Here is a 13,216-nt window from a genome sequence, read left to right on the forward strand (position 1 = left end):
GGAAAGGCCAGTGAGTGGAGCAGTCAGAACCCCCACAACATTTCTCAGTTAAATTCACCATTTTATATGGGCATGATTCCCAGTGGCCCAAAGCAATTACAATAGTAACATCAAAGATCATTGATCACAGACAAACATAACAGATAGAATAATAATGAAAAAGGTTGAAATACTGCAAGAATTACTAAAATATGACACCAAGACATGAAGTGAGTACATGCCTTTGGAAAAATGACACTGATAGACTTGCTCAGTGCAGATTTGCCACAAACCTTCAATTTGGAAAAAAAAAAAAAAGTATCTGCAAAACACAGTAAAGCAAAGCACGATAAAACAAGGTAGGACTGTGCTAGCGCATCCCAATACCGAGAGCGAGAAAACAGACCTGGAGCCACAAAGCCCAGCGTTTTCACATTATTTACTCCCAAAGTAAGAAAGAGGCAGATTATAATTAACTACGTAATTATCACAGCATACAACTAATTTTAAAACACATACCTTTAAAAGGGAACTTGGGACACGTACAATTGTAAAGACGATCTAGTGATGCGCTAAACTTTCAATCAGAAACAAATTTGATTCCACTAGTCACTTCGGTGAGACGGTAGATAAGTATGTTTAAAGGAAATGAAATATATATTTTAATTAGAAAACCAATTTCAACTAGGAAACTAAACTTTACCGGGTTCTTGGGAACCACTCTGAACAATGCAAATTCTTCACGGTGTTCTGCCCTAACCGCGACTGATGTCAAACAATAATAATAATGATTTTTTCTCTTAAAATGTATAGCCTGATAAAAATTAAAACAGATAATTACATTGAAATTACTTTTGTCTTTTTTTATCTTTAAAGATAAAAAGCTTAAAAGATCATTTGAAAACTTTGCAGGCCTTTAAAATTTAGATCTGTCAACCAGGGAAACTTTGATGTGACATTGCGCTGCATAAAAACCAAAATGTTTAACCAGCACATGGCCATGGGAAAAATGTCTCCTATAGCAAAATAGGAGACAAAAGAACTTCCATAAAATCAGTTTCGTGTAGGCCAGCTGGTTATTGTCAACTATTCAAGAAAAAGTCAGAGAGGCCCTCCCTTAAAACTTCCTTCCCAGCAGGAATTCTTTTGACAATGACTTCTGTTTAGGGTCTTCCTGTCCCTGTTTTTCTTTTTTTTTTTTTTTGGCCCATCATTGAGGTAAAACATTGTTCTGTGTTCAGGTCTTTTGAAGTAATCTTACCTCGCATTAATTTTAATATCATGCCTTTAATTTCAAATATTAACATTTTTATGTTGTTTCTCTTAATGGTATAATTAACATGCATGCAACATATCGATCCGAAACCAAATTTTGATTTCAAGAGATGACAACTTCCAGTTGCCTTTTAGGTTGATTTTCCACTTGCTTCTCACTCTACCATATTATTTTATCTTGTTTTTGCTATTATAGTTTTTATGCATATAGTTGGATTTTAATTCAATTAAGTAAAAAAAAAATATTGATCTTTGGGGAAAAAGAAAAACTTTCAAAGAACAGGAAGATATTATTGATTTAGCCAAAACAAATGTTTTTAATTGAAATGTTTTTCCTTCAGTTTCCTATAAGGGTTATTTAAGGATTTAGACGGTTTTACGAGCCACTTAGTATTTACAACCCTTCTTAATTGTATCCTCTTCCTCACAGGGGAACATTTGCCTAAATCTTTGGAAGGATTTTTTATCTATGAAGAAGAAGGTTCTGGAGTTCCAGGTTCTAGTAGGAAAGGAAAGGATGCCATCGTAGTAGAACAATGGACTGTGATTGAGGTAAGCTGCACTTTTCTGACAATTTAGCTCTCTATATAAATATAATACATAGTATGTAAATATTATATATATACACATACATATTTATATGTTTGGTTTGGGGTGGTTTTTTTTTTATATAGGGTCTTACTCTATCACCCTGGCTGTAATGTAGTGACTCTATCACAGCTCACTGCAGCCTCAACTTCCCCTGGCTCAGGTGATTCTCTAACCTCAGCCTCCCAGGTAGCTGGGACTACAGGCGTGCACCACCACACTCAGCTAATTATTTTGTATTTTTTGTAGAGATGAGATCTCGCCATGTTGCCCAGGCTATATATTTTATTTTACATGTTAAAGATCTTCATTGCCTGGCACATGCAGTATCCTTAAACATATATTTGTTTAGTGTTTAAAATCTCATCACAAATGCATGAACAAACTTCTTTCAGATTTGTGAAAAGGTAATTTGCTTTATCCAGTGTTAAATGTTTTTGCAAGATAGAGAAATAATTATCTATGCATAAATAGCAGTAGGTTCCCCAAAATTTTAAGCCAAAAAACCATCTCCTGGCACTGAGATTCTTTTTACACCATTCTGTGACAACTGATTGAAAGAAAACAATCCAGTCACTCACCTAGTGTTTTATCTCCAATCAACCAATGTGACTGAGTTTTTTTTTTTTAACCCTATGAATGACTTTCAAAGGCAAAAATGTCCAAAAGATGTTTTCTCTCTCACCAGGCCAAATATATACACACAGCATTGTCCTTCACAATCAGAGATGACATTGCTGCTGATACCCTGAATTCAGATGTCACCGAATGGACTGCCCTTGAGGTGCACACACTGAATTCAGGTATATTCTGTTGTGTGTATGAGGCCCTCCCTGACAGGCTCTTTCAGGGAACCTTTTGCCTTTCTGACCTTATACAGGTTAAAGTGACATAGCCCATTTTCAAAGAAACTAGAAAATCCATTGAGTGGGGAAAAAGGATTTGGGGGAAGAGGTAAAGCTCCAGGCAAAACTCAATTCCAAATTGAGTAAAAAGCATGAAAAGACTCCCCACACCCAAGCGCCCCTCACCTTCAATACCCCAATTGCCACTCCCCACTCTTGTCCTCACTTCCTAGTCCCTAGACCAGTGTTTCTGAAAATGTGTTCTGGAAACTCCTTGGATCCGAATCCCCTATGGGACTCATGTTAAAATTCAAACTCTACCTGGTATAGCAGCTCACACCTGTAACCCCAGCACTTTAGGAAGGTGAAGTAGGAAGATAATTTGAGACCAGGAGTTCAAGACCAGCCTGGGCAACATAGTGAGACCCCATCTCTACTAAAAAATTAATCAGGCATAGTGTCATGCACCTGTAGTCCCAATTACTCAGGCAACTGAGGCAGGAGGATAGTTTGAGCCCAGGAGATCGAGGTTAAAGTGAGTCATGATTATGACACTGCCCACTAGCCTAGATGTAGGAGTGAGACCCTCTCTCAAAATAAAATATAATAGCCAGGTGCAGTGGCTCACACCTGTAATCCCAGCACTTTGGGAGGCTGAGGAGGGCAGATCATCTGAGGTTGGGAGTTCGAGACCAGCCTGACCAACATAGAGAAACCCCGTCTCTACTAAAAATACAAAATTAGCTAGGCATGGTGGCACATGCCTGTAATCCCAGCTACTCAGGAGGCTGAAGCAGGAGAATCACTTGAACTCAGGAGGCAGAGGTTTCCGATGAGCCATGATCACACCATTGCACTCCAGCCTGGACAACAACTGCAAAACTCTGTCTCAAAAAATAATAATAAAATATAATAAAATGTAGATTTCCAGCTCCCCAATCCCATATATTAAATTTCAAGAACCACTGCCCTAACAAGACCAAACTTCCAACAACCAGACAGAAACCTCTCTCCATTACCAGTGTTACTAACTCGGTTCAGTGATTAGAAGGAAGCAGAGCAGAACATGAAGCCCAGGAAGCCTGCAGCGATGAATGTGAACTCTCCTCATCCTAACAGGCATCACCCTTTGTTGTAATTGTGTAGTTGGTTGTCTTTGCTATTAGACTATGAGCTCTTATGCTTTTTCATGCAGGGATGTGAAATCAAAACAGATTATGGCCCTCTGCTGCACACTCTGGCTGAATTTGGATGGCTTCTGACAAGCGTGTTGCCCACACCTGTGTTAAGACATGACAGGTAAGGCAAAAGCATTCTTACATACTCTCATTTAATTCTAATATATAATTTCACTTGTTAGATAATTCAGTTTAACAAGTATTTGTTTAATGCCTACAAAAAAACATTTCACTGAGCTTCTAATTTGATTTTATAGACCTTGGAGGTTAGTAAATTCAGTCTTTGGCATTATAGATGTATAAGCTGTTAGGCTCTGCAGCACAAATGCAAAACTGTCCTCACCTCAGCACACAGCCAGGTTTAGGACACAGTAGGGTTCCAGAGCAAGCAGGATGGGGGAGCGCTTCTGCCACCTCCCCTCCAGTGTGGTGAGTTAGTTCCCCTCAGTAGCTGTTTCCATTAAAATAAATAACTGCATTAGAACCAAATGCCAATATTTCACAAGTACTAACTTTCCTTTTCCTTTTCTCCTTTTACCAACTTTCTTGGAAAGGAAAAATTGAGTCTTACTTTTTTGAGACAGAGAAACAGAGACCAAGTAAGTCATTATGTAAAATGCTTTGCTATTCCTGGGACCCAGAGATGTGTCCTCTGCCTGCTTAGGCATCCAGGAAATGACTGACTGCCAAAGCTGTCCTGCCTGGGCAGGTGACTACCTGCAGAGGACAGTGCAGCACCAACTGGGCCTTCCCTTTCAGCAAAGTCAAGTATGCGTTAACGTTCTGAGTGGTTGTCAGCTGTCATTAAGGAAGGCAACTTCCCCTTCCTTAGTCTAACCCACTTCACTCACCTTCTCTGGACTTCCTGGTTTAGCAACTTAGCCCTGTCCAGTATCCCAATACCCTCAACATTTAAAAACCTTTGATTGGCATGGCTTTATCTTAAAAGCCACACCTTCGTCAGGTAGGAAAAGGAATTTGGTGGATATAAAGACAAGACACTCAAGCTTGAAGAACAAAAAAGGAATGTTTAAAATAAGCAAAACAATTAATTTACTTCCCAGAGCTCTGTAGTAACTGTTCTCAAATTGAGTGATGACCCCTGAAGCATGATTTCCTAACCTTTTCCACTCTGTGACGTACCTGTCATATAACAGAACGGTAGTAATTCTCAAGATTCAGTCTTCATGAAATGAGAGAATTCCCTGACTCCCTTTGCAGGACATGTGACAAGGGTGTGGCTTGTCTGTTCAGCGGCTGTGTGCTCAAACCCCTTATGGGAGGGGGAGCACGCAGATGGGCAGGTGCAGGAGCTGGGGCAAGTGCTTTGGGGCTCCGGCCTCATGGTAGCATCTAGGGTTGGGTGCCTGCGACTCCCAAAGCCCAAGTAGGCATGTGTTACAGTGCTCTTTTAGCTTTGCTGTCTACAGACAGCTGAAATGTTAACCAGCTTAGTGTCCTTTTGGTACCTAGGTCCTTGTCCAGGGTCCAGGAAGAATCAAGTTGCACAAAGAATTGAGGATGGTGATTGTGGAGGTTTTACTGAGGGTGGAAGTGGGATGGAGTGGGAAGATGATCATCTGGAGTTTGACCATCCAGCAGCCAATCTCTTCTCCAACCATCTTCAGCCAAACTCCTCTCAGCATTCAGATGCTCCTTCTCTTCTCTCTGCCATGCCATTCTGAATTTTAAACTTTAGAAATCAAATCTAAAAGGCAAAAAGTCAATCAATAAATAAAAACGTGGAAGCTGTGCATAGTTTCTGGCCCTGATGGAGCTTGTGAGCTGGTTAAGCTTACATTTCATGCATAGTAAACAAGGGGCTTCCATTCTGGTCAGGGCAGATCAAGCTTATGTATTTGTCAATATAATACAGTAACTCATCAGGCTGGGTGTGGTGGCTCACGCCTGTAATCCCAGCACTTTGGGAGGCTGAGGCAGTGGATCACCTGAGGTTGGGAGTTCAAGACCAACCTGACCAACATGGAGAAACCTCGTCTCTACTAAAAATAAAAATTTAGCTGGGCGTGGTGGTACATGCCTGTAATCCCTGTTACTCTGAGGCAGGAGAATTGCTTGAACCCAGAAGGTGGAGGGAGCAGTGAGCCAAAATCACACCATTGCACTCCAGCCTGGGCAACAAGAGTGAAACTCTATCTCAAAAAAAAAAAAAAAATACAGTAACTCATCAAGGGCTAAGATGAGGTGGCTTAGTCTATAGGTTCTACAGAAATATTAAAAAGAAGAGACTTTTTAAACTGTCAAAGTTAGATAGGATCTTCAAATACTAAAGAGATTAAAGGGCAGCAGCATCACTATTTAGCAGATTTCTATCTAGGAATATGCTCATAACTCTGTATAGAAGATAGTAGAAAAATGTAATTTTAACAGTAATCGCCCTTATGCAACAAGGCACACTACAACACACAATGTCTACTCTTCTTTTGTATGCCAAGGAACATTGTGTAATATTGGTGTTCATTTTGTTCCTTTGCATTTTGTAATTTGGGTCCTGCCAAGTGCCTGCAACACAGGAAATATAGGATGAAGGTAAAAGTTCATGGTCATTTGGTAACAAGGATCGTTGGTAAAGCTTGTTTATCCTCTGCCTTTTTATTCTTGTGCAAATGTATTGTCCCTATGACAGTCACATGCTGTTCTTGACTGCTGTAGTACACACAATGATGGGAATCATTGTCAATTATGTAGTCTTTAAAAATAAAGAAAAACATTATATACAGCTGACCTTGGTCAAGGTAGAGGATAGAGCCTGAAGTTTTTAGTCTCTGAAACTAGAGGAGTGGTTAGGAGCCCAGGCTTTGGAGCTAAGCAGATCTTGTTTTAATTATAGCTTCATCATTGTCTAGCTGTATGATTGGGGCAAGTCATCTAACCTTTTTAAGATAAATTTCCTGGCCGGGCGCAATGGCTCACACTTGTAATCCCAGCACTTTGGGAAGCCAAGGCAGGCAGGTCAGGGGGTCAGGAGATTGAGACCATCCTGGCCAACACCGTGAAACCCTGTCTCTACTAAAACTACAAAAAAAATTAGTTGGGCATGGTGGGACACACCCATAGTCCCAGCTACTCCGGAGGCTGAGGCAGGAAAATCACTTGAACCCGTGAGGTGGAGGTTGCGGTGAGCCGAGATCGCACCACTGTACTCCAGCCTGGGCGACAGATGACAGAGCGCAACTCCGTCTCAAAGAAAAAGAAAAAATAAATTTCCTTATCTGAAAAATGGTATGATAATATCAACTTTAGTGGATTATCACAATGGCTAAGATAATACATGCAAAGTACCTACATAGGGCCTGAGCATATCAGGATAATGTTTTGGGACCTAATCCTTAGCAGAACCAAAATTCCTGGTAAGTTGAAACCAATGTCCAGGCATGATAGCTTGGCCTATCCTAAATCAGGATGTTTCAGAAAATGTAAATACTGTAGTTCGCTATATAAAAAATCATCACTGAAGATGACAAGACAATAAAAGCAACAGAAATACAGAGTGACATTATTAAGATATCTGCTTTCACATATTCTCATACCCAGAAAAATGAATGTCTATCATCATCTTTCTTTTATGGCTCACATGTCAAAAACATAACAAAACTACTGCTAGTGAAAACGTTCTTCCTTATATGTGTTTGTCTTACATGTAACAATAGAGTCTTAAGTAATTTCAACATTTCTGTGGCATAAAACACTCAAATAGAAAGTGCATAAAATGCAAGCCAGGTGTGGTGGCTCACATCTATAATCCCAGCACTTTGGGAGTTCGAGGCAGGCGAATCCCCTGAGGTCAGGAGTTCAAGACCAGCCTAGCCAGCATGGCAAAACCCTGTCTCTACTAAAAATACGAAACTTAGCCTGGCATAGTGTCGCATACCTGTGGTCACAGCTATTCGGGAGGCTGAAATACGAGAGTCGCTTGAGCCAGGAAGCAGAGGTTGCAGTGAGCCAAGATTGCACCACTGCGCTCTAGCTTGGGCAACAGAGTGAGAGTCGGTCTCAAAACACACATGTCTCAAAACACACATGTGTAAGCTTCCAGAAGCAGACTTGCTGGGTCACAGGGCACTTCTTTAGCTTTGTTAGATAAATACCAGATTTTTTTCAAATAGATTGTTTCCATGTACACTCCTATTAGCAGAATGTCAGAGACACCATTGCCTCAACACAAAATACTATCATAGTTGCAAATTTTGCCATTCTGATTAAGACTATATAGTCTGATCTCAGTCTGACTTTCATTTATAGTTTCCTAATTACTTACTGAGATTGAGCACATTTACATATGTTTACTGGCCACTTGGATTTTTCCTTCGTAAAGTACCTGTTTAAGTCTTTCTGCCCACATTTAAAATTCTAAGGTGTTTGTTTGTTTTGAGACATAGCCTCATTCTGTAGCCCAGGTTGGAGTTCAGTGGCATGATCTCCACTCACTGCAACCTCCACCTCCTGGGTTCAGGCAATTCTTCTGTCTCAGCCTCCCAAGTAGTTGGAATTACAATCACTCACTACCATGTCTGGCTAATTTTTTTCTTTTCTTTTCTTTTCTTTTTTTTTTTTTTTTTTTTTTTTGAGTTGTTTTAGAAGAGACAGGGTTTCACCATGTTAGCCAAGCTGGTCTCAAATTCCTGACCTCAGGTGATCCGCCTGCCTCAGCCTCGCAAAGTGCTGGGATTACAGGCGTGAGCCACCATGCCTAGCCTAAAATTCTATTCATAAGGCCAGGCACAGTGGCTCACACCTGTAATCTCAGCACTTTGGGAGACTGAGCTGGGAGAATAGCTTGGGCCCAGGAATTCAAGACGAGACTAGGCAACATAGCAAGACCCATCTCTATAAAAAAATTTTAATATTAATTTTAAAAATCTCTACTTATAACTTATTTAAGTATAACAAATAAAGAGTCCTTTATTATGCATGCTGCAATTATCTTCACTAATTCTGTGGCTTGTCTTTTCACTCTATGTCTTTAACAAAAGTTTTCGATTTTAAAATCGGCAAATGTATCTGTCTTTACCCTTTTTGATATATTGTTTAAGAAATCCTTCCCGTCATTGAAGTTAGTAGAGAAAAGAAAGAGTAAATTATTTTAAAATATGAGGCATTTTAATAGTTCAAATTCATATAAAATTCTGTAGGCTATGTTTATTGTAGGGTCATGTAGATGAAAAGTTTTGTGAGGAGTAGAAGGAAGAGTTAAGATTGATACTAAATGGATCAAGGAACTTCATAGTTGTAAAAAGACCTAGAAAAATAAAAAATAAGGACCTAGCAAACCCTGTTTTTTGTTTTTTTGAGACAGAGTCTTGATCTGTTGCCCAGGCTGTAGTGTAGTGAACCAGTCATGACTCACCTAGCAAAGCTTTTGTCTCTTCTGCAAAGCCTTTGCTTTCTTGTCATGATTGGTTTTTTTATTTTTTGAAGTATGTTCCCTGGTTTCAATATATTATCACAGAAACCAAATGACCATTTATTTATAAATTCTTTGATTCTTTAACTTTCTACTGAGCACCAGTTTCTGCTCATTAATGTGGAAGATGCAGAGATGAGAAGAAAAGCTCCTGAAGGAGCTTAGATCTGGTGGAAGGAAAATGTGTGTGCAAGTAGCTATATCATCTGGTCAAAGGGATTAAGCTCCCTAAGAGGGACCTGTGGGAGCCCTGAAAAGGGGGTGCTGCTCTTCAGTTGGAAGGTTAGAGAAGACTTTATGAAAGAGGTCACACCTGAAACTAATCTCAAAAGATGGGCAGGGTGGGAACAGGCAGAGGTGGCAGAGTGGACTCTCCAGATGGGAGGGAGAATGCCACAAGCTGAAATTCAGAGACAATCAAAAATGTCCTTGGTTTTTATATCTTAAAGAATGTAGAACAACTCTCTTCCACCTATCTATAAATTCAAGTACTCTAGCTCTCAAAGATACTTGAAATTATAGGCACATATTGAACCAAGAAGAAGTTCAAGTTATCCTTTTAAGTTCCTACAAAAATTATTATTATTATTTTTTAGAACAAGTCATGCTCTGTTGCCAGGCTGGAGTGCAGTGGCGTGAGCTCAGCTCACTGTAACCTCTGCCTCCTGGGTTCAAGCAATTCTCCTGTCTCAGCCTCCGGAGTAGCTGGGACTGCAGGTGCATGCAACCACGCCCAGCTAATTTTTGTATTTTTAGTAGAGACGGGGTTTCACCATTTTGGCCAGGTTGGTCTTGATCTCTTGACCTCATGATCCACCCGCCTTGGCCTCCCAAAGCGCTGGGATTACAGGCAAGAACCACCGCACCCAGCCCAAAAATGTTTTTTAAATTTAATTATCAGCCGGGGTTAGTGGCTAACACCAGTAATCCCAGCACTTTGGGAGGCCAGGGTGGACAGATCACCTGAGGTCAGGAGTTTGAGACCAGGCTCGCCAACATGGTGAAACCTCGTTTCTACTAAAAATACCAAAAAAAAGTTAGCCAGGCATAGTGGTGCATGCCTGTAGTCCCAGTTACTCAGGAGGCTGAGTCAGAAGAATCGCTAGAACCTGGGAGGTAGGGGTTGCAGTGAGCCCAGATTGCACCACTGCACTCCAGCCTGGGTGACAGAGCAAGACTCTGTCTCCAAAAAAAAAAAAAAATTATCACTAAAGATATTATCAAAGCATAAATAGAATTGCTTTTTAGTTTCATTTTTGTTGCTTGTTTGTTTTACAACTAGTGCAAACCACTCTTGGCAAAACTGAATTCATTTGGCGGAATTTTAAAGCAAAGCTTTCAATGATTAATCAATAATTAACAGCACTTTATGGATGAAACTTTTTGTAGAGAATAAGATGTGGGCTCTGTCCTCTGAAATCATCCAGGGCATTTGAAACATCCTCTCAGGTCCCATAATGACCACCATTTTGCTAAGGGAAAAGTATTCTATCCCAGCTCTGTAAATAGCTCAGGAACCACTGGGAACCATAAGGGACTTACTTGCTCTACCAAATAGATGTCCCTCTATAAGACTTCAGACTTCTTTCCCTTAGGTCTACCGTAATTACAGTCTCGAAACCAAAACAAGTTCCACATGGTCTCACAGCTGGTCTGAAAATAGTAGGACCTATTTTAAATCAAAATGGTCCTCAGAAAATCAGGGACATAGAAGTTTCAGACGTATCTCAAATTAGGGATCTGACTCTGAGGACCTCCCCAAGAGGTAGGCAGATGCTGACCTCCCAAAGTCTTATTTGGGCATCTGAATGCTGTCTAAAGTTGTCAGCCTTTGACAAACCATCTCCACGTTTGCTTTTCATCTCATTAGACTCCCCAAACCACTCCTCATAGAGCCACTGGAAGGCATTACTCTTCAGTTTCAACCCAACAGTTTTAAAGCTCATGCTTAGGCCAGGCGCAGTGGCTCAGGCCTGTGATCCTGGCACTTTGGGAGGACAAAGCAGGTGGATCACTCGAGGTCAGAAGTTCAAGACCAGCCTGGCCAACAAGGTGAAACCCTGTCTCTACTAAAAATACAAAAAATTAGCCAGTGTGGTGGCGCATGCCTGTAATCCCAGCTACTCAGGAGGCTAAGGCAGAAGAATTGCTTGAACCCAAAAGGCAGAGGTTGCAGTGAGCCACAGTCATACCACTGCACCGCACCTGGGTGACAGAGTGAGAATCTGCCTCAAAAAAAAATTTAATTAAATAAAGCTCATGCTTAAAAAGCTTCTGCCCTTTCAGAGGCAATCCCCTTCACACCGCAGGAGGAATAGGTTTGACAGTGCTCTTGCTTCACTGAAGTAGCTACAGGGGGTTCACCTCCCCTATGCCACATGTCTCACCTCTCTGCATCCTGTGTTAAATATCAAGCAGAACGCTGGCAGAGAGAATCCTATTTCAACATACAGGCGATGATTCTCAATCCAGGATCGAGCACTGTAAGTCACACCATCTGAGGACTTTTTTCCTTGACGTACACCCCTAACCTACCTACCTCCACCTCTAACCCACGGAGCCTTTGATAAGCCATCTCCTTCCTCTTTCTCCATCCCCCACTGCCTCGGGATCCACCGATAGAGATACTCTCATAATTTGGGATTGCTGCCAGGAATTGTGTCAGACTGCAGAGGGAGTAACTCCTCACCCACATTCCAAAATATAAAATTCCTTTATATTTTAGACAAGTCAGGTCAAGAATACATTGAGAAACTGCAGATGGTTAAACGTATGTGTCTTCAGTATGGCTCTAGGCAGCCTATCTGGCTAAAATTGTCCAAAAAACTTAAGGATGCATGTCACATTAGAAGAATATGGTAAAATAGACATCAAGGATGCTTCCAGAAAATAAGTCCTTTTTGGTTCCACAGTCCATACCAAGAGGAACTCTTGGTGGGTTTTATTATTCAAGGAAAACCAACAGTGAATGCCTTTGATAGAAGGAAGTATCACCAAGTAATCCCCAGGTCCTGCGAAGTCCACACTTCCAAGTCTGTGTCTTCTGGTGATGGTTCCCAAGTGTATTGTGCATTAGGGCCACCTGGGGAGCCTGGTGAAATGAAGATTCCATAGGCATCGAGTGAACCCTGGAATCAACAGGCACCTCAGTGTTTGGAATGCACAGTAAAGTTTGTAAAGCCTGCCGTAGGCCAAACATTACATCTTAGTGCATTCAGAATTGCCCCATCCACAGTTGGTCTGTAAGCAATCCTGTAAGGTCTCCAGCAATCCCTACCCCAATGTGCTCCTGCTTGCTCTTCAAGAAGAATAATTCTACCCTGATCCCTCATTCCCGTCTTTGGATCGTTCCAGGCCTGGTTCTTTCATGTGATTCTCTACCTGGATCACACACCTGGAACATGAATTAGAAGGCCTCTTCTCCATTCCCATGTACGCTGTCCCTTGAATTTGTTTTTCTTTTTTCTTTACTTTTCCTTCCTTCTTTCTTTTAAGATAGGTTCTCTCAGCAGGACGCAGTGACTCATACCTTTGGGAGGCCAAGGCAGGCAGATCACCTGAGGTCAGGAGTTCAAGATCAGCCTGACCAACATGGAGAAACACTGACTTTACTAAAACTACAAAATTAGCCGGGCATGGTGGCAGACGCCTGTAGTCCCAGCTACTCGAGAGGTTGAGGCAGGAGAATTGCTTGAACACAGGAGGTGGAGGTTGCAGTGAGCCAAGATTGCACTCCAGCCTGGGCAACAAGAGCAAAACTCCATCTCAAAAAAAAAAAAAAAGGTTTTCTCTCTCTGTCACCATTCTAGAGTTCAGTGGTATGATCATGGCTCGCTGCAGCCTCAACCTCCGGGCTCAAGTGATCCTCTTACCTCAGCCTCCCAAGTAGCTGGGACCACAGGCATGTGACACCACACTTGGATAAA

General features: G+C 41.3%; 1 protein-coding gene across 1 annotated transcript in view; it reads left to right on the forward strand.

Moving 5' to 3' along the window:
• The window catches only part of RFTN2 (raftlin family member 2), a 66,194-nt gene that overhangs the window by 35,706 nt on the left and 17,272 nt on the right, over positions 1-13,216 (forward strand). The window contains exons 6-7 of the mRNA XM_012454075.3: positions 1,685-1,806; positions 3,883-3,986. Of these exons, the coding sequence (XP_012309498.1) occupies positions 1,685-1,806; positions 3,883-3,986 (226 nt within the window). The remainder of the gene's footprint in view (positions 1-1,684; positions 1,807-3,882; positions 3,987-13,216) is intronic.

Source organism: Aotus nancymaae, unplaced genomic scaffold (genome assembly GCF_030222135.1).
Source record: "Aotus nancymaae isolate 86718 unplaced genomic scaffold, 86718_ANA_hifiasm-v0.15.2.pri h1tg000008l, whole genome shotgun sequence".
In the NCBI taxonomy this organism is placed as follows: domain Eukaryota; kingdom Metazoa; phylum Chordata; class Mammalia; order Primates; family Aotidae; genus Aotus; species Aotus nancymaae.